This window comes from Anarrhichthys ocellatus, unplaced genomic scaffold (genome assembly GCF_004355925.1).
Source record: "Anarrhichthys ocellatus isolate YVR2014 unplaced genomic scaffold, GSC_Weel_1.0 scaffold11, whole genome shotgun sequence".
NCBI classification, from domain to species: domain Eukaryota; kingdom Metazoa; phylum Chordata; class Actinopteri; order Perciformes; family Anarhichadidae; genus Anarrhichthys; species Anarrhichthys ocellatus.
In genome coordinates, this window is record NW_022280041.1 from 5802064 (window position 1) to 5827409 (window position 25346).

General features: G+C 42.2%; 1 protein-coding gene across 6 annotated transcripts; it reads right to left on the minus strand.

Annotated features, from left to right (window-relative positions):
• Positions 1-253: 253 nt before the first annotated feature.
• LOC116385670 (protein Dok-7) lies at positions 254-25177 on the minus strand. 6 transcript variants are annotated; one of them, XM_031851331.1, is made up of 13 exons: positions 24993-25177; positions 24846-24891; positions 23030-23260; positions 20780-20980; positions 18116-18235; positions 13953-14051; positions 12785-13548; positions 11435-11483; positions 10623-11228; positions 9931-10013; positions 8678-8750; positions 4702-4881; positions 254-2750 (listed from the first exon to the last, which is right to left on the minus strand). In XM_031851331.1, exons 1-13 carry the CDS (start codon positions 25044-25046, stop codon positions 2614-2616), a joined length of 2643 nt encoding a protein of 880 aa, XP_031707191.1. In that variant the 5' UTR covers positions 25047-25177; the 3' UTR covers positions 254-2613. The 6 variants fall into 6 exon arrangements, with proteins under 6 accessions (XP_031707191.1, XP_031707190.1, XP_031707189.1 ...); XM_031851330.1 differs by having other exon boundaries at positions 10623-11231; XM_031851329.1 differs by having other exon boundaries at positions 8678-8747; positions 10623-11252.
• Between the last annotated feature and the right edge of the window lie 169 nt (positions 25178-25346).

Genomic DNA, 25346 nt, shown 5'->3' on the forward strand with positions numbered 1-25346 from the left:
GTGATAGAATCTGAATTGTAAGTCGCTTTGGATAAAAGCATCTGCAAAATGACTAATGTAATTACCTTTTTCGACATGCTAGACCATGACTTTTCTATGACTCTTTTTGATATACTATGACTTTTTTCGACGTACTATAATATGACTTATTTATATGTTATACTCTCCAATCCCTTTAGATGTTTAACGTGGCCACCAAAGGTTGTTTAACAGCAGACGGGCACGTAACTAAAAGGAAAACAAGTCAAATTGAAATGCAGTTTACATTTATTTAATGGTTCTTTCTAAAAGTCCAAAGAATAATTCAATCATGTAAAGACAGACTGGGAGGTGATTTGTGATACTGGGCTGTATGAATATAAATAAAACTGATGACTTGAATTATTAGCAAATTCAATACATTTATTATTTTTCACTTAAGTTTTATAATGCATAATTTAACAGCAAATGTAATCAATTTGTGTTAGCTTTTCTAAGTAAATCACCTTCAATTTCATAATAATTTACTAACAATACAAAAATCAATAATTATTCCAAGGTTCAAAATGTTGCTAAAATGTGGTCAGCGCCAAGTACCTTCATACTCATTCAAATGCTAGTAGTGCTGAATGAAAATAATCAAAAAATGCTTCATATAATGTTAACAAGTGTATATGGGGGAAAAGTCCCATATATGATCTAGTGTAGCTCTAGAAAAACTGAACATTCACATCAAAGCAGTAGTTATAAATAATTTACAAGAAAAATGGCATTACTTGAACTCTTCCCATACATAATTTCTGTACATCCATAAAGTCTTTACATGTATATTTTATAACAATCCAGATCATCTAAATGGAAAGAAAATGTATTTACAGATATTAAAATAAAGCATAACGCTAGTAGAGTATGAGACTAAAACAATACATTGACTAAAGTAGCTGTTCAAAACACTCCAGCATTTTTATTGAAACTAAAAGTTATTATGTGCACACACACACACACACACTTAGGACTGATGATAAAAAGCATGTAACCACATCAGTGAGTAAAAAAAACTTCAAAAACACATAATTTTGAAAAAATGATGGCCGTGAGTGCCAGGCAGTGAAATCTGGGATAGATTTGTTACAGTGAGATTAAGAAGATCCATTCACCATCGACATCCTCTCTGCTTTGCATTATTAATATAGAGATTATGTTCGTCATAAACCACAATCCACTCTTTACACCCGCGCAAAACGTCACAATGCATCAGGTGGAAGTATTATGCAGCATTGACTATCCTGTATTTACTTACATTGTTTTAACAGTCTGACATTTTCATTCTGAAGACTGGATGAAATATTTTCCTAAATATACAAAAAAAAGTGTATTTTGTGCAACTACATGTGGAATTACTAATGTCACTGAGAAAATGACTATGAACTCCTTGAGAGAATAAACACGATCTCTGCTTCATCTCGTTCTCCCAAACAAGGAAAAAAAAACAGCATACTGCGTGTTATTGGGGATTGCCCGGAAGAGCTGTGGGGAGTTATTGGGGCCGATGACTCAGCTCACAACTCGCACATCTTCCTCCAAGTTAGCCTGAGGCTCTGAAATAATGCCATTTAATGAGATGCCTGAGTCCGCTAAGAAGACCCAGATTGAAACGTTGCTCCATCTTCAAGTTGTGTTGTGATTACAGAGGCAAGTCTGAATCTAAGAGAACTGGTAAAGGGTTGTGTAGAGACTATATGTGTAGACTGGGCGAAGTAACTTCCATGACGAGAAGAGAGAACAAATTCCTCCATCGTGGGCCGGTTGTACCAACAGTGGTTACTTCTGGTCTTAAGCCAATTTGGTCATAACTTGGTTTTCTAAGCTTGATCTAATGGTTAGTCTAGTCTAGGCTTAAGCCTCCTCCTTGCTAAGACCGGGTGTAAATCTTACACCTAGTCAGGAGCTCATTAATTATTCCTTTAAATATGGTGAAACTTACTGCTATATTTGAGGAAGGTGGTGAAGATGTGCTGGGTGAGGTGACTGGCGAAGATGGAGTGTGTGTGGCCACTCTGACGCACAGAGAGTCGTTCAATGAAGCAATTTCAAACACAAACAATAGGCTATGTAGCCTAAACTAAATGATATACGCACAGTATTAGAATATATTACTGAGAACTGTTGACACTCTGTTCTGCTGTTTGATGACATCCTGGTTTTCTACAACCGATGAAGACAGTCGGGCCTTCGGAGTTTGATATATTTGAGTTGGCTTATACTTGTGTGTGGACAATAAGATACAGTGGTGTGATTTATGCCTGATCGTTTAGTTTCAATACAGAATGACTAAGATGTTTAACTGTTACAGCTCTATTAACTGTTGCATCTCAATGTCCATGAGATTTCCTTTTCTCCAATCCTCTAGAATAGCATTGCCGCAAATAGTCCCGTCCAGTCCAGTCCATTCTAAAGGCTGGTCTTAATAAAGACAGACTTGGCAGTTAGGACCAGGCTCAGTAAAGACCAGTTGGTGCAACCTGCAGCAGAGGATCTTTTAGAACGGTCTCAACTGAGAACCTTCTTAGAGAGACGGTTCCTGGGCAAAAAAAAAACCAAGCTGCTGAGAAGAACAGTTCAGTGATGAAGAAATCAATGTGGCATCCCCTTTCTCCTCAGCTCCAGAGTGTGCAGGCCCTCCTGTCGTCCCAGGGCGTGCAGCGTGCCGACTTTGTGGGCCGTCTCTGTAGCGGTGATGTCGATCTGCGCGTACTTGGTGGAGCTCTTTCCTGTCGAGACACAAAAACAGACATTCTATGAGTTACTTCAAGTTAAAAAAGGTCTAATATTTTGATATTCAACACTGGAGTTAATATTTTGTCATTTGGCCTGCTGCGAGAAAGCTAGCTGCTTTTGCTGGGACTCCCAGATCTGCAGATACAAACTGAGTCTCCGAGTCCCACAAGTACAACCAAAGGGTGTGTAACATTAGGCAGATGCATCATAACAAACAGTAGACTTTGAAAGCCTTTAAATTAGATTTGCTTTTTTTTAACATAATTAAAACATTCAAAGACAGAATAAGGAAACAGAACATCTTAGGGTATTGGAGCAAAACATAATCAGTTGCAGCAAATTCTAACCCTTTATGTAAAGCCCATTCTTCTTGTAGGATGCAGAAAAAAGCATTGCTGAATCAGCTTAAAAAAAAAAAAATCCAATTCCGAGAACTGCTGAAAACATCCAAACAAACACGACAACAGAGAGTTCAGAGCTAAGTGGATCTCTGCCCCTTGCTGCCAACATGATTGCTTCTGGTATGTGACTTGAGTGTCGCCCACACAAAGCAGAAGAAAATGGCAACGATTCAGCTGAAGCCTTTAACATTCCCCTCATGCACAGTCCTCCATATTCACGTCACTTGCGATTAGCCCCCGACATCTTGCTTATTTGATTTTCACGCATAATTATGGTAATTTTAAAAATCAGAAATCGCCGCGCATTTGCATGAATATCACCGTCATGTGCGGTCTCCTGCTAGAGCGATGTGTTTTACATAAGATTGAGCAACTCACAACCAGCTCTAACAACATCAATAGTCCCCTGGAGGAGGATCCCATTTGAGCCGGTGAATTCACAGCTGTGATCTGAATGCCCTGTGACCCCCCCCTTTCAGTGGCGAGATGGGACGCCCCGTCTCCCGGGTGACAGATTGAGGCCGCATGCCGGGACATAAACTGTATTGATGACACTAGATATTAACCTCTCTCTCGTGACGGAGCCCGAGCGGTCCTTGTATTCCTGAGGGCAATGATGCCGATAGCCGACTTGTCTGTCAATCACAGCTCTGATGACAAGGACTCAGCTGTCTTTTAGTGAGATGAAAGGAAATCCAATGAATCGTTTGGGGAGCGATTCCTGTAACTCTGACGACGTGAAATAGAATTAAAGACTAATCGTGTATCGAGTGCGACTATTCATCCTCTTGGCTTTGATATCCTGGTTTTGTTTTAAGTTGGCTCTTTCATATCAGTCTGCAGGATTTGAACATCTTTTTAAATATTTCCTTTTAATAAAGCTGCACGGATCAGAAACATGAGCACAAATAACGCCTTGTATGCTGTGTGAACATAAGGTTTAATCAATTCAGAATGTGGAGTTTCTTTTAAATTCAAACATTTGCATGAAATACCCTCATTAGATATTCTCGTGAATATGTCATGATTTTCTGAAGGGTATCTGAATATGCGTTAAAGGGCATTCATAATTGTCCAGATTACAATGACGACGATGTCCATTTGGGCAGTGCTCGTGAGTGCACAGATTAATATACAGTGGAACAGTGCATTAAAAGCATGATTTAATATATGTCGAATAATAGCAAAGGAGTTGTGTATGTGCTGAAGTATATAGAATGTGACGCAATATCAGCAAAAAGCGGATAAATACAATAACTACCCTCTAGGGCTGAACATGTTCTATACGTGCGCCTACAACACCTAGGTTCTCGTACTGATACTAAAACAATATTTCCGACAGACAATACTTAATATCTAACTTTGAGAAATCTAAACCTCTTAATACAAGAAGCAGTGACACATAGTTATCTGATCGGTCTTGTTGCCCGACAGTAACAGTCGATTTTTCTCCACAGGTGGAGTTGGCCTCCCCTGACTGTTCAACATGGCTGCTGTTTGTATACCAGCACTTTTACTTATCAAAAGGTTATGCATGCCTTACTCTGAAGCGGGAGATGTGCGGCAGTCCCTCGGGGACCAGGACCTGGCTCCTGTAGCTCCAGCTCCATGTAGTTGAGCTGCTTCTTGGATGTGGGACTAACAGGAATATTCACATACGTCACACCTTCACTGCGAGTCCTTTCGGGGAGCGGTGCCTCTGCGGGGGAAACGAACGCTGCCCCTGTCAATACAAGAGTGTTAATTGAGCTGAGGAGGAGTTTTGTTACTTTTTCGTTTTATTATAACCTTAATTAAAGGATAATGATCTGGCTTTGTTATTGTGACCTTCATCAAATGCTAGAAGATTTTCCCCCTCCATGGTTGGGAAGTCTTGAGGAAACAGTCCTTATCAACAGCCTAATGTTAATTAGACTCATTTAAATATAGACATCCGCATTAAAGTCACTATAGTCTTTTGAACAGTAAGGCACAGCAGCAGATCTGGGATCAGCAGCTACACTGGCACACATTGTAACCCACCGAATCGCTTTTTCCCCCCAGAGGCTAATAATGCATAATTGGTTAGGCCCTAGGGATAACTTATGAGATGCATTAGGGTCATTTTATATTATGAGGCTGTGAAACCATAACTTATTGCTCTTTTAAATCCACCATCAGTGCTACATATCCAATTCCATAAATATGTGAAAACTTAGTTTTTACTGACACAAAGCTTTGTTTTTACATGTTTTTTTTTTTTAAATGCAAACCAAACAGTAGGAGCCACAAAACAAAACGTGCAGCCTAATCTCACATGAAAAAAAATTCCCTTACTTTAAACATATTTTCACAAAAACACCACAAATAACACAATCCATATAAACAGATACATTTTTCCAATATTCGCACCACCAACAGAGGTACAAATCCCTGGCAGATTTTCTATTTGAAATGAGTAAACCAGTGTTAAAAAGCTTTATGCATTTAAACAATTGGTCTTAAGACAAATGTACTAAAAAAATAAGCGTTTTTAACGGCAACCTGAACACGAGCAGCGCTACAAGTAAAATGGCAAACGCTTCAAGAATCTATGCAACTGATTAAATGGTAAAAGCTATTCAGCTGAAATGGGTTGAGGCAGGATTTCTTGTTAGCTTTGACAAGAAACACCTTTTGTTCTGCCGACTGCACTGTCAAAAACAAATTATAGGGCCAGTGTGGAACACTTTGCATCATCGATTAATCGGTTTTCTTCTCTTGAACGCAGTCACATCATAACAAAACAGACACCATGTATAGTGCAGCAAAATAAACATTAAGTTACTGCAAGTCTGCTGATGTTTGAAGGACAAAGACAATATCTAGATCACAAAAAGCTGATGGTTTAATTACAGTTGCTTTGTGTGTGTGTAGGATAATCCCAACAGCAGCAGGAGTACAACGACAAAACAGTTCAGCTGGGAGCACTTACTAATGAGGCTATCTCTAGGAGATTATAGTTATTATACACCCTCTACCAGTTAATATACATGCACCGGCAAGTATGAGATGCTGCAAAAAACAGTTTCAGTGTCATGGATTCATATGTATCTGCATTACTACAGCTGTGTTGTAATTACACTTTAACACAATCGTGTAATACAGCTCTATAGATTGTGCTCAGAGGCTGGGTAATATGTGACATTTGGGGACACCTACTTTGACTCCCTCTGAACGGCAACAGGCAGCAACTCAACCCCAGGGGACACTCGTACTATCAGTGAGAGGCCATCAGACGCCAGCGGAGTCTCGGTGGGTGCAGCCTTCGGCAACGTCTAAGAGGTCCGATCCCCGATTGATCGGACCCCAAGCAGCCCTCGCAGAAGCCTCGTGTTTTATAATGGCTGCCGTCGCAACAGTGGGTTTTGCCCGCAGCTATGAGGCTGAGGGACTTTTTCCATAATGTACTTTGCTCCGGAGGGACGACCTGGCTGAGCTTAGTGACCAGAATTCACAAAGTCAACCGCTTTTGAGGGGAAACATGACAGGTTTAATGACAGCTGTGTCTTCAGGGTAAGCGGCCTGTTCAAGCTGGTTTCCCACCTTTTACATGTTATTCTAGCGGACAGACATTGAGGTAGAGGTGAAAACCCAAAGGAGTAATGACTTTGCTCAAAATACAAACGCAGAGATATATGTCTCGCATTCAAGTCCAGAAACTTTACTCATCAAATCGCATACATACTGGTGTTTGTTACTTAGCCTATGATATAGATAGATAGATAGATAGATAGATATATAGAAATGGGAAGGGGAAAACATTACCATGACGTTGAACCAACACCTCCCTAAAAAGGTCTGAACAAAAGCCAAACACTATAACCTTACAAGGGATTCATTGAAAAATCGGACAAACCTCAAAACTGATCTCGTACAGTTTTGTGGAAAATTGTCCAATAAAATCTTGGTCATAAACTATGTCAAAGAGACATACAACGATCCAGCAAAAATAGCTTTTTTTTTTGTACAGTGGCCTCACGAATAGTAATGCCAGAGGGACATGTCCAACCAAAATTCTTAAAGCTTGAAGAAAAGAATAACCTGAATCGATGTCTCAAATACATCAACGTAACATCAGCAGTAGTAGCTGCTAACTGCACCGTTACCGAACTACTACAACATCACATGGAAATCTGCATCCTCAAGTAAACCTGAGCCACTGGACTCGGCCGCCTCCTGCACGTCCCCGTCCATTAGCTACTCGCTGAGGCAGGTGGACGGGGAAAGACGACATGGGAGCCGAGCCGTGTGTTTGTAGGTACATGAACATGACTGATGGGTTTGGTGCCACATTGTGACAGCTGCTGGGACTTCCTAGAGCAGGTGTGCTTTAGACTGAGGGCATGTTTCTCAGTGTGGGACGCTTAAGGTCCCCTGACAGCTGTCCATCTCACAGCTCACCACCAGGGCAGGTATCCCTGTCACACATCACCACGCTCTCCGTTTGTTTGGACATCTTGTGTGTTTTCTCTCGACACAATTGGTTCTTATGTAACTCGAGTTAATGGCGTTACATAAAATGCAGATGGGCAAATGAATGTTCGCGCTGAAGTGAGCCCTCGACTACACAAATGGAAAAGAGAGGTTGCTGAATTGGGTACTTTATTCCAAATTATATTAATAGCGACTCAAATTTCATGGGCTCATATGAGATTCATCTGATATCACCTAAATTAAAACACAATTTAAACTGATTCCCCGGTTTTGTCTGCTTCAGTTTGTCACTCGAGCCCCTGACCTAATAGTCCGTTTTCCTTTCTTTATGTTGGCGAGTTAGTTTGTTAGTTAACTCCGCAACAGCGACACATGGCATTTACTGGGTGTAAGTATTTAGAAACTACTACATCTCTATGTAAAGTATAGTTTGTACGGGAAATCTGCTTTAATTTAGTGATGTGTGGATGTCCACTTCCATAATACTTGGCTAAGTTTGAATTTATGAAGAGTTCGTGCATCTGGCTCAGCATGGTATGAGTCTGTATGCAGCACTGTACAGTATGTGCTTTGTATAGTATGTGCTTTGTACAGTATGTGCTTTGTACAGTATGTGCTTTGTACAGTATGTGCTTTGTACAGTATGTGCTTTGTACAGTATGTGCTTTGTGAAAACAACTTCCTGTCTGTCACAGTCCATTACCCTGAATAGAGTCGAGTAAACATCATGCGAGTGGAGAACGTGTCTGTTCCTAACGTCACCCTTGGGGATGCGATGCCTCGTGCCAGTCCACCATTTCAGACACTGAATGAGCCTCATTTTATTTATTTATTTATTTATTCATGCGCACCAAGAAACGGGTGACGTGCTTATAGCTTTGTTCATTGAAGTGCATGAGTCATGAATTTAATTCACTTTTTGTAAGCGACTCCTGGTTATCGCAAGAAGCCTGGGGAACGTTCAGACTGTCCATTGCCACAACCAGCAATGTGCATAATTTAACTGGCCTGGTTGAGAAAAACAACCCGATTATGTTTTATTACTCGATGTCTGTCTCACTCACCTTGAGTCTCTTGAAGGAACCTCTGCTGACCACAGCTGCCCATCAGCTCATACTTGCTTTTTTCTTCTGCCTGCTGGACACACAGACAGCGCGCACTGTTGATTTTGCATTTGCAGTAAGCGACTATATTTATAAACGTATTATTACATAAGAAGTGTGGCGATGACTTTGTCGTCAACAAGCTCGGTGGACACGTCAGGAGAGAGGGCCAAATTCAGGGTTTACTGAGAGCTCAAGGCTAAGACGTCCATGTTGAAAGACTGTCTGCGATGGTGCATCGTTGTGGATGGATGACCGCGCCTTTTAAATCTAGACAGACACTGTAAGCACAGCTACTGTGGTGTGAAAATTGGTGGCGGAGTGCAGCCTTATTGCTTTCATCGTCATTGAGAGGACACTTTTCACACAAAGGGGGATTCCCTGATGGGGCCATCTTCACACCGAGAATGTACATAAAGGGGATGAAATGGGCTGATTACTGTACATTGTTACTTTAATTGACAACTTCTCGTCTTGTCTTTGAATATTCACATTTCTTATCAGGACTGTCCAGCTGTTAAATTAATCTGTTCACATTCAACAGCATCTAGGCTTGTGATGCAACGCTGGCATTATTATATTATCTGTATTCCTCACAATAAGGTCAATATTTTGCGAAATACACTCATTTAATTTCTACCCACATGTTAGATGAGGAGATTGATGTCGATCATGTAGATTCACTAGTCTAATGCAAAGCTGTGCAATAAATCCTACTTTAATGAGAGTTATAACCCCAACAGCCTCCGATATGACCGTCAACACCTCTCTAGACAACCGAGTGTACTTCTGAGGTCTTATCATCCAACCCTACTCTATCGCTGCTTGACTTGTCTTCTTCTGGCTGAACGAACGCCTCTCAAAACAACGCGTGTCATCACAAACCCACCTGTAAGTCCAAAGCAAAGAGTATGCATGAGACTGCACACGTTAAGTACAGTTAATGGTCTGCTTTCAGCTCATCGATGGAGACTTTCTCAAACTGCTTGTTCCTATCCACATGTGGGATAGCTAACTGGACAAGGAGTTCAAAACTACACATTCATTCATGTTCAAGTTCAGATAGTTCTTAAGCCTATTATTCCCTTGGTATTTCCCTTGATATCAGACGTTTGCCCCAAAATGTTTAGCTGAGCTCAGAGCACAATGAGTTGCAGTCAGAATGTGTCAGCAGTTGTGGCATAAAGCAGATTAGGGTTTTAAAAAGGGCCTACCTCTGAGTTTCTCTCCGGCGCCCGACTCTCCATGATCTCATAATCAGCTCTGCGTCTTTCCTCTTTACTTTTAAGCCTTTTGTCTGGTGGGAGAGAAAAACATAGGGCGTTTCAAATATTACAAATTAAACTGCAACGTCTTGTGCCACTAGCCAAGGCATAGTCATTATCCCACATTGTTTTAATCCATTTTGTGACACGGTGCCCTTTGGTTTAAATGCATGAATTCCTCCAGAGCCAGTGGTGGGAACAAATAACAGTGGATCGATTCATCATCTCACAATAACAACCATTACACATGGGGAAATAGCATCCCTGGTGGTGTAAATTCAACTATATGATTATGTTGGAGGCTGCAGTCGCTCGTAGAGACGATACATAATTTATGATTTCATAATTCATGCAATAACATCATCAGTCTCATCTACTTTTCAAAGCCCGCAAACTCGGTTGTACATGCAACACAACAAAAGGAAACGTCACAGAGTGCAGAGAGAAAAAGAAGCAGTTGATTAAACAAAAGAAGCCAGAAGGAGAAGAAGTCTCTTTATTTTATTATTGATGACGACAAGAACAGAACGGAAACAAAGAGAAGATCCACTTCAAAGGTCTGCAGAGGAAAAAGGACACCAAAGGAATCGTGGAAGCTTTGTTGAGAGTTGGAAGAGGAAACTGGAGAAGAGGCCTCTTACCTTCACCGGTCACTGTTGGACCATTCATCTCTTCGTACCGACACTGCGCGACCACACTCCGAGATCCATCACCGGGAGCTCGATCGAGCGGTTCCTCGTGAACGGCCGCTTCATGTTCTCGGCTTTTCTTTAGGTGCAGCCCGGTCGGAAAGGTTCGCGAAGGGGAAACGTTCCTGTTGCGGTTCATTCCGGCAGGTGGAGGAGGGTGGCAGTGCTCCCCTCGACACTTTAAACAGTTTTCATAAATGGCAGCTCTTTTGTCTTGCTCTGAGTCTTGAAATGGTACACGGGTGCCAGTTGGTGCAGATTTGAGCTCATTTCCAAAACTAGGGCTCATTGACTCATAAAGGTTCAGTCTGTTAGTCTTTGCCTCAAGCTGCCTGTCTGCATTTGGAAAGCCTAGCAGATCAGCTAGGAGATTAGCTAATTTCTCTCTTCCTTTCTTTGGCAGCGGTGAACCCTCCCTTCTCCTCACTGTTGGCTTCTCTAAGCTGTGGCTGTTTCCAGACCCAGGCGAGGCACAGGGTTTCTCCAGAACGTTCCTCACTGCAATATAGTATTTACTGGCGGTGCAGGGTCTGCGTGATGATTTGTCAACACTTTCATCTGCTGGATTGAAAATGTGATGTTCTGGAGGCAAAGAGAAACCTTCAACACACTTTGATTTCTGTCCCAAATCAAACAGCAAGCTCTGGCTGCTCCAGCATATTACGAACGTTTTTTTTTTCCCTCTAACATGCATCAACTCTGTTCATGCATGCAAGATCCAATGCATGCAGCGTGCACACAATATTTCAACTGATCACACTTACCTGGTATGGCAGGTATCGCCGAGCCACTTGCAGGGATGCACGGGGTGCCCTGTGAGATGAAAGAGAAAATTAATACAAAATAAATTATTTTAAGGCAAAGTGGTTTAAATAGAAGAGTAAGCAACAACAAGCTCTACGCCTGTTTAATTAAGAGGCATGTTAAAAGGATCCCATGAGATGCATCAGGCTTTGGCTAGATGGGCTTCTTGTTTTCTTCTGAACTGGCCCTTTAACTGTGAGCCAATGAACACTACAGGGCTGGATTGTGTTGCTCAGGCTGAGTGTGATAAATAACCTCCCACACTGCTCAATAACTCTCTTATTTAATGTAGTTCGCTGGGGACTTGACTGAAAGGAAACAAAGAGAGAACATTTTGTTCAGGTAATCAAATGCAATTTGGCTTTCTTAACTAAATGCACTACCAGTAGGTGGAGCTATTCGTTTAGAATATTCGATAAACATGACATACAACTGACATGGACACACCAGAGCAAGAGTGCTTTTAGTGAGTTTGCACCTGGGTGTTCAAATGACAAATTTTACTGAAGTTCAAACTCAAGATTGCAAGAAGATATTTGACAACATACTGTAGGTTTCTACGGAAAATCATCACCGATAAGAAGAGGAAACCATGAGTACTTTTTAAGTAATTTCTGTCATTTTAGGGCGATTATGATTACCCTATTGATCGATAATGAAAATAATCTTTAGCTGCAGGCCTGAAGCACAGATGAATCAAAGTCTGAAGAAGAAACCACCACCAACTCTATGATCGCCAAACCATCAAAACACTATCACTTCCTAACAGACAGCTGAACCTCATTGATCATATCGGGACGTTTTTCCGAAAAGATTATTTTTTTTTTTGTTTGTCATCATCAGTATGAATGTCATGAACAAATTTGTATGACATTCAGTTTGTAATTCTCGCTTTAGCTCGACAGCATTAAGTGAAGCAATAATTCGGAGGTAGAGGTGTAAAAAGAGAAAAACTGCAAGTCGGTCACGAGGTTTGAATATCCTGCATACAATGACAACTTGTGAGACAGATGGACAATGTGACTGTTTTGACACCAAACGCAGAGCGGCTTCACCGTCCGCCTGCATACCGCAAAGGTCATATTGACAGCGAGCTACAGAGCAGATGATACAGTGATGATAAGGCCAGCTCACACGAGCTGCTACTGCATGACAAGAAGTCGCAACACAGCATCTTCAGGTGAACACAGGGGGATGCAAATGTTTAGGTAAACAGATGGCCGATGACACTTATATCTGAGCTTAACCCAAGTGTGTTTCTTGCAAAAGGATAAAACAACAAACTGCCAGAAAGATATTTTTCTACTTACCTTAAATCCACCACAAACTAAGCAGATAGTCAAAAGGGTTTTGGAGACAGATGTGAGAGAGCTGCAGAGAGCTTTCTTTCTCTCCTCTGAGGGGATTTGTAAGTGTTCACTCATTGACGGTCTTTCAGTAGTTTCTGAGTGCCCGTCGGAGGTCGCGGCGCTGCTTTTATCCTCCTGTGCAGAGTCTGTGAGGCCTAAAGAGGCAGGACTGTCCTTTGTTGAGGCGGAGGGTTCATTGTATTTACCATCCCCACTTCCCTCCTGTAACAGACTTTTGGGGCTGTCATAGAGATACCTAAGTGATGTTGGTACTTGGTATTCATGTCCAGGGACAGTGGCGCAAATACAAGGGCTCAGGTCTTGAGCCAAGTGGGGAGGCAAGCTGAACACTGACCCAAAGTCCTCCCCGGTGGTGATATCCAGGCTGCCTGTATAGGAGGAGAAACTTCCAGAGTAAGAGGAATGGCTGCCGGTGGCGATGCCGCTGTCAGACGAGCTCTGACGGCCGATCTCCTGGAGCTGCCGGGGGGGTTTGGCAACAAGCCGGTTTCCACCTCCCTGGTTGACGGAAAGCTTCTCGATGCTCTGTAAAGCCGCTTTAGCTCCCACATTGCCGATGCCGTCGGATGGGTTGGAGGCCGGCTCAGTCCAAACGGCCATTCGGCTGCCAATACTGCAGTCCGATTGGCTGGTGTCGGACGTGTCTGAGGAGCCAGATATGCTGCGGTCGTCTCCCCCAGCAGACGGGCAGAATGAGGACGAGACTGCCAAGAAAGACAACATTAATGCAATTTCAATTAATATAATCAATAGCTTTAACTAAAACTTTTCTTACAGCAACAAAGCATTTTTAAAGCAGCATAATACCATTATGCCTTGTTTTTCTCCCCGGTATTCACCACATAATAGGAACAATAAATCACCTGGGATTTAAACTTAATTTAAATCTAACTGCAGCATCATTAAAAGCCAATGTATCTTTTATTCTCTCTGGTGGGTGAGAGGGATCACTGCAGTTAAACAATGATTATGGGTGCTTTGGGATGATTGTATAACGAAAGACACACATTCAGAGCAGCGAGATTTGTAAAATCGCCAAACTTTTCACGGCAGTTTCACCGGTTTTCCACTTTGAATCTCCGCACAGCATAACAGTGACCAGCTGTACCTGTGCTGCTCCTGTGAGAGAGCATGCTCAGTCGTTTCTCCAGCTCCTGGGCCTCGTGGTTCAACCTCTCCTCCGAATTCGTCTGACTGGCACTGGGGTCTGTTAGAGAGAGCACGCCAAGAATAACCCACAATGGCTCTACTTAATTATATAGATATATAGACACACGCACACAGACTTAGAATGTATTCATCAAACAAACTAATGACGACACAGGAAGTCACCGAGACATGGGATCAAATGTGACGCAGCTGAGGACTCTGCAGTGCGGTGACACAGGCACAGCTGTGAAAACTTATCCAACAACTCCAGGAGAAACGAGAAGGGACCCTTCAAACCACAAGAGCCTCTCTCACGAAATGCTGCGGCGTCAGGAAAATAAAACGCCAGCCACGAATGTGTAATTAACAAGCACTTGGGCAGGAGTGTTGTGTACTATCAAACTTTGCACAAGCACAGAAAAGGATCACACAGGGGAACACTTTGTGTAACACTACAGGGTTTATTAATAGCGTCGCCACGTGGCTCCGTTGGCAGGCGCTGTGCGGCTAAAGATCGTCGGTGCCGTTCAAGGATCTTATGGACCTTGGAAGGTCAACTCTTAACGCTGGATCGATTTTTTTCCCCCCAAGCCTACAGCGGTAATGTGGTAAATGGACCAGAACTGTGTGTATGGTTAAGCTCACTTCCTACATGAGGAATGTAGTATACAGCTGCTTTAAGATGACTTTAGTGAGCCACTGGGGTCCCTTGTCTCATATAGTTACATGCTGATCTTTCCTTTTCAAATCCTGTGGGAAAAATATACAAAACAACTGCATATCCTACTGCTGTTCACAAAGATGCACATCATAATTCACTTTTTAAGAAATGTATTTGCCCCCCTACTAAAGTCATATTACAGTCAGAATTTGTTGGTTTAAGGTCCAAACGGAAAAATTTAGAGCCAGGATTTCCGATGTCTGAACTAACTGTGCTTTCTCGCCTCGCAGGTTTCCGTGGATCCTGGTGATACCTGGACCCTGGTCTGGTCTCCTGCCGTGGTCCTGTCATATGCATTGAATGTGTTGTAACTCTGCTATGTTGTTCATTCTGTACACATGACATCTATCACACTTCTGTCCATCCTGGGAGAGGGATCCCTCCTCTGTTGCTCTCCCACAGGTCTCTTCCTCTTTTCTCCCCGTTAAAGTTTTTTTTTTGGGGAGTTCTGATGTGAGGGTCCCGGGACAGAGGATGTCGCATGTGTACAGATTGTAAAGCCCTCTGAGGCAAATTTGGAATTTAAAAAAATAAATTGAATTAACATTCAACTTAAACAATTTATGAATTACTGTGATATGTTGATTATGAATTTATTCTCCTTCCTTTTGAACTTCTCTAACTAAGACACTAAAGCTCTTTGTCCTGCTATTGTGTAGCCAGAAGCACGTCACACAAACATCAGGACACAGATTTCCTGCTGAATAAACTCTGCAACAATGCAGCTTAACAATCCAAAGACACATTTGTAGGAATTGTAAACAGAGAAAGCCAGGGTCACACTTCAAACGTGTACAACCTAGCCAGAACGTTCTCATTAAAATAATGGTTCTCTCATAACTAAATGTTTTTCTCAAGATGAAGACATACTTTCATCTGAATATGACAAAGATTAAAGAATGTTTTTTAATGACTACAGTTTTAGTGTCTTGGTGGTTTCAGGGACGGAATGTACGGATGTAAATTTAAGTGTTCAATGTGTACCAGCAGCATCGTAAACGATCCAAACCGACATATTTCCCATCGGTTGTCATGCCTGCATCCAAATAGAAAAATCATATTTTACTGCCTCCACCACAGCATATATTAGAGATTCAACATCACACAGATCAGAAAGAAGTGGGGTCATATCTCTCTGACTGACAGGTGTCGCAGCCTATCACACGCTGTATTTCTTGCGGCTACCTCATCTCAGCTAAGATTCACAACATCACAGATTTGTGACTTGACACAATCTAAACCGCATACATTTTCCACTTCATCTTGAAGCAGCCATTATAATCTTCATTTCCGATAATGTCATCCACTGGGAACCTTGATTACTTGCAATTTTTCCTCGATTGAACCGTCGTAATGCGAGCATATAGTGTTCCCCGTGGGCATAATGGAGACGAAACAGAGAGCAGGCGAGTGAAAGGCAGAGAGAGGTGGAAACAGTACAGCACGCAAGAGTGACAAACTGATGAGTGAGCCTGGGAACATAACAGCGATTAATGAAAACTGAGGCGGAGAACGAGCAGTGTAGGACAGAGACAAAGACAAGGACAGAGGTGAACCACAAGGGAGAACGAGAGACACAATTAAGGGCTACAGAGCGACGAGGGGAGAGAGGAGCGGTGGGCGACTGAGTATGAAATGAAGGGGGGGGGAGGCAGCAGTGGAATCCTGTGGATGAGGTTACATACATGCCCGGAGTGATTAGGAGGCTTTGGCTGCTCCGCTTGTGTGAACTGTGACTTTGACCCGTCGCTCTCCCCTCAGACATCGTCCCTGCTATTTATTCTACTACGCACCACAATAATAGGAGTATGAGCTCAACCTGTGATTGGGAGGCGGGATGTGTGAAAACCAGAATATCCACGAGCGCCCACAGCTGCCCAGTCCTGTTAAGTCGTTCACTGGGTGAGAGATTTTCTTTTAAAACTGCTAGTGTGGAAAATCGAAGGTGTTGGAAGTAGACAGCAGGGGAGATAATGTTCAACGGCTTTCATAATATTAGACCGAGCATTCAAATGTTGTTATTAAAATAACAGGAATAGGAGCAATCACAAAGATAAGATGGAGGGATGAAAGTGTGTATGAATCTTTGTGTCAGAGACCATTTCTATTTAATATATGGTGGATAGAGACAAGCTGTACATACAATATTAACATACCGTTGTCTAAAGAAATGTATGGCTAATGTGTCAGCGTTACATTACAGCAGCGGCTTATGTACACATCCAGCAGATATGATGATAATCATTCATTTGGCCATCGGGTGAAGTCCAGCGATCACTCTCCTTTTAGCTCCATTTTGGTCTCCACCAGCTGCCGAGGTTAATATCTGTCTCTAAAGCTCCTAAATGCTCCATTATGATCATCAAGTAGTCCCTAAAGTTTGCCATTTTTGCTCGAGAAATTACTTATCAATAATCGACTATCAAAATGATTGGGGATTCATTTTCTTTTCCCCTTTCGGCACTGAAATTAAATAAACAATTCTAATGTTATCTTACAAAAACAAACTTTTTTCAGCAAAGCAGATACTGTCAGGTTTTCACGATGGGTGGCAGAGGAACAGGAGAGAAGAGGAGCTGAGAGTGGACATGCTGGAGCTCAGGGCTCATTATACAGACAAACCTCACTGTTACACAGGAAGTATTAAAATATTCCACCCAAATACCTCTTTCCAAAACTTATTATACTTTAGTTTTCAAATATTCCCAAATGGAGATGTGTGATGTCCCTTCGTGCTTGACATATTTGTCAAATTAAAACCTTGCAAACTGCTGTAATGAGTATAAAAAAAAAAACGAATAGCTATTTGGAACTCGGCCCATTCTCCAGCATGCCCACCGGTAGCACTACACCCTCAACTATACATAGACTGCAATTCAATTTGCTTTCCATTACCAGTTAGTACAGTAGCTATCCTCTTACTGATGTTTAAGGTGACCCTAAGCTTTACGTTCACCACAGTACACTTAAGTCAGGGGTTAGGGCGTTTGACTAAAATTATAAATCGCTTCAAAAGATTACCCAATTACATAAAACCAGCTGTCAGTCAAAGTTTAGTCACATCCATCCACGGAGGAATCCTCTGAGTCATTCTGCCAAAAATGGTTGGATTCTAGGAAGGCAGCACACCTAACAGCTATGATAATCCCTGGAGGCACAAAAGGGGAGCCATGCACGGTTTGCTACAACTTAAAATTGTTGACTTAAGTTGGGTTTTTTTTCTCATACTCCTTGGCAACAGCGAGGATATTATTGATCCAAATAAGCATCACATAGAGATCCACCTTCTTTCTTTAAATGATGGTCCTTACAACTGATCTTTCTGTCTCTCTGTAGCACAAAGGTTGGTTTTTCCAGTCCTTTCCAGGTAAGCAGCTTTAATAAACACATCTGGTACTGACCTGGCAAAACTGGCCGCAGTCCAAACGGGCTTCTGGTGGGGGAGATGCCTCTGACGATGCAGTCGAATAGAAAGCTGATCTGCTCGCTCTCAGCAGATGCGAGCAAGAAAACACCGGCCCCTGTAGAAAGCAGACTGTATTAGTATCACGTTATTAAGTTAAGTATAAGAACGATGTCACGAGATTTGCTTGGTCCCATTTGAGATGGCTGTTCTTTTTTTTTTTTGTATTTCCTCTTCAATGCTCCCAGTTTGTCTTTCAGATCAATTTAGAATGTCATCAAAGGTGATATAGGAACGCAAAGGTTAAAGGCCGTGCGACCGAGAGGTCTCTCGACCTCCCTCTGACATTACACCTGGCTGTTCATTACAAGGTGTCGCCATTAAAAGGGTCGTTGTGTCGCCCTGTCCCCGAGACCACCCATCTCAAGCCAGCCCTCAATCACATTCCCAACACTCCCCTTGCAGTGAGCAGGGTCAAAGGTCAGCAGTAAAGTCTGCACCAGTCAAAATTGAAGATGCATTGCCTGCTGATGTGGATGATAGGGATCTAATTTAAGTTTAAGTAATTAATTTCATCGTACTCTCGTCTGGCACAGAAACTACTTCGGTTGGATTTAATATGACATCGTTTCTTTTTTGAGGAACCACATCTACTCGTGTCATGCTTTTGATAGCAGGTGACTGAACAGCAGGTGCCAAAAGCTAGAACACAAAAAACAACATAACAAAAAGGACAGGTGGCAGGACTCATTTAGTTTACGACAAAGATTCTGTACAGTAACAAAAACAACAGAAGTGGACCCTTCTGGTCTGTCTCTTCTCTAAAAAGTGATAAAACACAGAGTCATTACAGAGTAACAGAGTTCTTTAAATTAACTTCATATATATATGTACACATTTAACTGTCTAGTTGTTCCCCGCAAAATAAAAACAGATTTATCTTCTACGCAACAATTTCATGCGTCTTAAAAAAAACTATTTTAAATGTTAAAAATCACCATGAAGCTAAACTTAAGAGCTGGGTGATAATGACCTACCTCTTTGATTGTCCTTACAGCAGGCTGTTTGTTTTAATTAGTCTCTACTACTCATTTGAGCCCTCACATCAAGTGATACGTGTTTTACAGCACACTTTGGCTACTTGGCTCGCATTTCCTACTGAAAAAGTAGAACCGTTGAGGATAAACTCAACAGGACAAAAGGTCGGATAAATACAGCTTCAACCACAAGCGAGAGGTTCAACGTCGTTACGCCGCTCCTCCCTCCCTCTGCTGTGGATAAACTGTGCTGAGAGATTACATGTCACAGGAATGCGCACTCCTTTAACACTGAAACACACCTTCACGTTTACACACATTACCTTTTTTCTTTGTTTTTTAACTGTCTTTCTGTGTATGTTTCTTCTGACCGTCTTCCTGTTAACCACTGCTGAAGATTTAATGGAGCTAAATAAATCAAACATCGCATACTGAAGTGTCACGTTTCCGGCGGGGTCATCGTGTTTCTGTAATGCTCTGATGTCTCTGGCGTCCCCCTCGTGTCTCTCTGTCCCCTCCAGGTGTTGACATACACTCATCTCGGCTTTAATGGCTTCATAACTGAGCTTGGGGGGGGGGCTGGCTCCTGATTCTCAAAAACAGCTTCTCTGGTGTGATGCACAATGTCGAATTTTAGGCACAGCAGGAGTGATTCTGCACAGACTAATACGGAATCATTTCCTCCCGCAAGTTTCTTGTCATGAAGCAGCTGTTTTTCTAACGCACAATCCACAGAGTCAGAGAGGTCAAAACACTAATGAGAACAAGTGACACATCTTTTACTGCTATTTACATCATATGCTTGTTATTACTCATCCAAGTAAATCAAATTACCATTAACAGCCCACTTTCTGGCATTGAGCATCAACATTACACTCACATGTGGTCGTTAACCACATGTTGGCAAGCTGAAGATATTGTGGAGCAATAAAATATCAATTGGCACACAATTGTTTGTAGCGGGGAATTATGCAAACTGGATTACAAATGGGTGTGACTTTGAAGTATATCTAATGTCACAATAACCAACAAACTACCAGCTATGATTGGCCGACAGCAGAGACCACGCCTCAGTTTCCCAATGACCCAAGTCAGGTGAAACACCTTCACAATGTGCCCAGATTAAGAGTGCATGAAAACTATTTAGCAAGCAAGCTGAGAAGTGAACTCATCTCATAAAGTCTGTCTGAGAAAGACAGGGCTCGGATACATTAGAGCCATTAGCCTCTGATGATGTGACCCAATGTTACTCTAGACATTATTGTCATGACATGATGAAGACCGTGATGGTCTGACGTATTTTTTTGTGCTCTTTTTCCCTTATTTTGATATTTTAACCTTGCATTTTATTCGTTTTCCTGTCCATTTTGCTGTTGATGTTCTGTTTTCTAAGCCTCCCATTTTGTCAATCATTAAAACTGTTTATAGTTCCTTCAGTTCCCCTCATGCCTCCCAAACACAAATGTGCTCTTTTAGCCCCATGAGCCAATAATCTTGATTTCTTGTAGAACCATCTGCCAAAAAAATACCAGTTTACGGAGCAACATAATAGCTAAATGGCCAATTTACCCTTTTACACATCCAAATGTAGCATAAAAGCAACAACATTAAGAGCAAAAACTTACAATAACCGCATCTTGATCCTCCCTCGAACACAAATCCATTGGGTACAGGCCCATATCTGCGCAGGTCTGGAAGGTTCCAGTGGCCAATAATAACAGGAGGGACGTCCCTGGCGAGAACCAATAAGTTGTTGCACAGATGAAGAGTTGCAGGTCCACTCTCCAACTTGGTCCCTGGTAAGACTCCAACACTGAATCTATGAACTAAGGAAACAGAGGAACTAGTCAAACAATAAAAAATGATATCTCAAAACTTCAATGAGGTGTAATGAGCTGTGCAGGTATGAACAGTACAGTTCAAACCATGCAAAAGCAAAGGTCATTGTAGCATACAAATCGCAAGAGAAGCTTTGAGCTTTGATAAATTTGACACATATGTACATATCCATGCATGCATACTAATATATGCCCAAGTGTATTTCTCAAAATGGCAGCAGGTTGAAAATAGTTGAATTTCGGCTTCACAGGGGATAGAAACAGTGTCCTTAGAAAACGATGACTTCAGCACGGACTTTATTTCACAGTAAAAGGAGAAACAGCTGCAAACGGAGAATGAGATCAGCGAGCTGAGCTCTGAAAACACACTGCTCTCAGATCGAAAGCCCAATGCAGCCAATCATCAACATCTGTGTGACAGAGTCTGTGTACTGTGGCTAATAAGAAACTAATGAAAAAAACTGGATGTAAAATGAGAACGATGAGCGTTGCATTTGTGTGTCTGCCTGTGACTTTACGGGACTTCAGCCAACGCATACGCGGAGCTGAGGCTTTTACTGCGCAGAAGAAACTTCGCCAGTTGACATTGATGGAGGCGATGATGAGGAAATGTCAGCAAGCTGCGCCACGTCGCCACACAGGTTAATAAGAGAGATTCATGCGGTGTCACACAAAACCACAAAAAGATCTGCGCGCTGTGGCCCCTCAGTACACGGCCTGGCAGGTGACATTTGTTTCTGCAGGCCTGGACTCACTCCACACACACACACACATTCAAGGACAACACACACTTTTATCCGGCTCTCTCAGAACACACGGACACAGGTGCATCCGTAAAAGCCAGCATATATTCTATTGCATGCGCGCGCTTCAGACTGGAAGGAACAACTGCGATGCAATTCGTCTTTAGCACCTCGTCCTCTGCCACAGTCAGGTCCCATAACACTGTCATTAGTGACTGCTTTCAAATTCAGCTGGACTCCAGCCACCGAACAGTCCAATGCTATAATTAGCGCCCATTTGTTTATCACTTATACAATAGATCCACACAAGCCTGAGGCTTGCAGCATCAGTGACATCCTTTAAATTACTTCTTGATCAACTTGTCCATCCACGACAATAAAAGGTTTGCATAATGTGATCTACTAAACGAGCATTACCATTAGCACTCATCAGGATGCAAACTGAGTCGTTTCAGGAAGGGAAGATGAAGCATGTGACAAGAAGACTACATAGTCAGTGTTATTCGGGGATGGTCTGTGACCTTTTATGCGTTAATGTTTACCTGTAGTTTAAATCTTAGTTCATCCATTAAATTATAAAGAAGTAGAAAAACACAACTACTCCTAGTGGTGGGACTCTGTCCAGCCTGCATCTTCATTAAAAGTGTTTATCTCACAGTACAGCTTATGATATTTGAACTACAGATGAGAATGTGTTTTTTTTTTTTACATTTTGTTTCCATCAGAGAATTCTCAAAAGGCCAACAGCAATTTAGAAAATCATCCATAACCTCAATAAAAACACCCCAAATACGTCGGCAACCAATTGCGCCTTGCAAAGTCAAAAGAAGCATAAACACAGATTAATAATTGCTTGCCGATGCATCTTTCTGTCGTCGCGACAGCTAGGCATTACTTTAGAATATGAATTTGCACCGTGCTGTTGCCTTGCTTAAATGTCAGTCAGGAAAGTGCAGCTTTACCAAAATGCTACAGCTGAGAACAGTTTGTTTGTTGATCTTGGGCTCTTTCTATTGATGAACCATTGATGAGGCAAATATACTAACTTATGATGAAAACTGCTCTTTTCTTTGCTGCGGAGTACTTTTCTTGTTCTGCAGTAAATGTCTGGGTAAATTTCTCTGAAACCTGCCAGCATGATGGATGAACTAATCGGCTTGCTGAGAATTGCTTTGATTCCAGTATAGTGCGGTCAAATGTTGTATATTTCTATAAAAACCCAAATGAATCACCTTTCACCAGAAGTGAAAAAGGACTAAACACTGAAACCAAAGCACAGGCCGATCTCCCCCACCTTCGCCGAGGCTGTACCGTAGGCGGGCGTCCCACGCCTGCAGGGCCTCCTTGCTGTCGAAGCCCAGTAGAGCAGCCTGGTTCAGGCAAAGGATGGCCAGAGTAAAAGCCACACCTTCATACCACTGTCCCGCTTCCACGCCGCAGATCTCCTCCAACGTGACGCTGGCCCTCTCCTTGTTGCCCTGCGCTTTGTCGGACTTGTCTTTAAAAACCAGCAGCACGAGGCAGTCTGGAGGAGACAGAGGGCAAGTATGAGACACAACAAACACCAAAATAAGACCTCTCGTGTGTAAGAAAGGGGCTGAACTTAATCTGCAGTTAGCATTATATGTTTGTATTATTTCAGATGTAACAGTTTCCGGAAAATACCTGGAAACACCATCCATAAAATCCATAATTATTTACATCGTCAAATACTAATACGACATATTCTGACACACAGTAGCGGTTGTAGTGTCCTGTAGTCTTTTGGCACCTTCAAACAACCAGTGTCAACTGACAAAACAAGACTGTGTGTGTGCATCTCACTCACACACACACACACACACACACACACACACACACACACACACACACACACACACACACACACACACACACACACACACAGCTCTCAACCCACACAACTGAGGCATGAGCGCAAACAGCTGTGACAACAGTGACATCAAAGATCTGAAGAGGAGCAGCGCTCCACCTCAGTCTAATCTGTGGAGCATGTTAAACTGTCCAGCGCCAGATATCCAAAGAAACCTTTCTGAGTAATGCAACACAGCCAACTTCACCACTTTCAAGCCTCGTTTCTTATGCGTAACATACAAAAAAGGCCGGAGGTAAGGTTGGCTTAAGACAACCTCGTACTCAACTTCAGGCAAGCTGAAACTCTCCTCAGTAAATGTGAGAAAACAACAAGTACAAATTCACTTAGAGCACATTCATGGTGCGTCTAAAAATACAGCGGGGGCTCAGTCTTTAGCAGATCAACGTTGAGAATGAGCTCAAATGAGGGTCAGTAAGGTTTTGAGTGTAAGGAATCATGTTCAGATACATTTGGAAATATGTGGTCGTTTGTAAGCCTGAGGGAAAAAAAGCTTCATGCCAAATTGAGGCCTGTGAATGTGTCGACAACAACAAAGTACAATAAACATTCAGAATGTCAACAAACCTGTGCGCAAATCACAAACAGTGAGGTTACACACAAAAATTGAAGTACAGGCACAAAGCATGAAAAAGTTGAATTACTTAATCTAATTTACTAATAAATACACTGATGCATATTTCAAATGACGTGAAGGACGTTTAACCCGGCCTTTACTGTCAAAATCAGGGCAAACATTTACACTTTAAATGGACTTGTTTAAAAATAATTAACTTGTAGCTTCTGCTTTGAATCTGTACTAAGATCTTCACAATAACAGTTGTTTTTCCTGAGAGATTTCAGTAAACTTGGGAGTTTGTCATCACATTTAACTTGCTTTTCTCAACACAAAAACTTTCACGACAGCTCGACTCTCTCGTGTAGTTTCGTCACGTTTGCAGAGGGTTGAAATCTATTTACCCTCATATGAGCCCAGAGAGCAGACGTGTGGATACACTGTGCGAACACAAACCAGGCCTCGTCAACACAGAGAGGGTCCATGCAACTGGACAACACGTGCACGATAACAGCTGATCACTTAAACGTGTAGCTTCCTCCAATGTGGCGCAGCAAACATGCGCATTCATGCGTTTACCCTTCTGCGCAAAACTTGTAACAAACCAAAGATGAAATGTGCAAAAGTAACCGGAAATAAATACGGTTGTTTGTTTTTTTTTACCTGCTACAGGCGACGGCTTGCGAAGAACGAGCCACCTAGTTTTCCACTGTGGAGGAAAGCAAAAGTCACGACAAACTTTTTGTTTTTGTTTTTTTTTAACGAAAGTGCGTTGCACTACTTCAGCAGAAATATTGACACGCTAAACACCTTTTTTCCATCTCGGAGTCTGGCATATCCCTCCACGACAACAGAATCCGTCATCTTCAGTCATGGTTCCTGACAGCTGCACAGTCGCTGCCTGAATGAGAGGGTCACTTTCAAAATAGTCTCTCTCTCTCTCTCTCTCTCTCTGTGTGTGTGTGTGTGTGTGTGTGGGCCGCAAACTCGCCCCCAGCAGGTCACGTGGAAAAAAAAAAAAAAAAAAAAGGGGGCATGACCAGTGCTGCTGCCACCTGGGCTGGTTTGCACCACCTGCTGCTGCTACTGGAGCAGGTGGTGCCACAAATACCACCTTTCATACCGACCACTTTATTAGGCACACCTGTTCAATTGCACAAATAG

Bases quoted from the DNA above. Each gene is read 5' to 3' on its own strand.
- LOC116385670 (XM_031851328.1), bottom strand. From the start codon at position 25,046: ATGACGGATTCTGTTGTCGTGGAGGGATATGCCAGACTCCGAGATGGA. The intron at 14,052-18,115 runs GTCAGTACCAGA...TCTCTCTAACAG, and splicing joins ACTGCGGCCAGTTTTGCCAG to ACCCCAGTGCCAGTCAGACG. The intron at 11,253-11,434 runs GTAAGTGTGATC...CTTTGCCTCCAG, and splicing joins GGCGATACCTGCCATACCAG to AACATCACATTTTCAATCCA.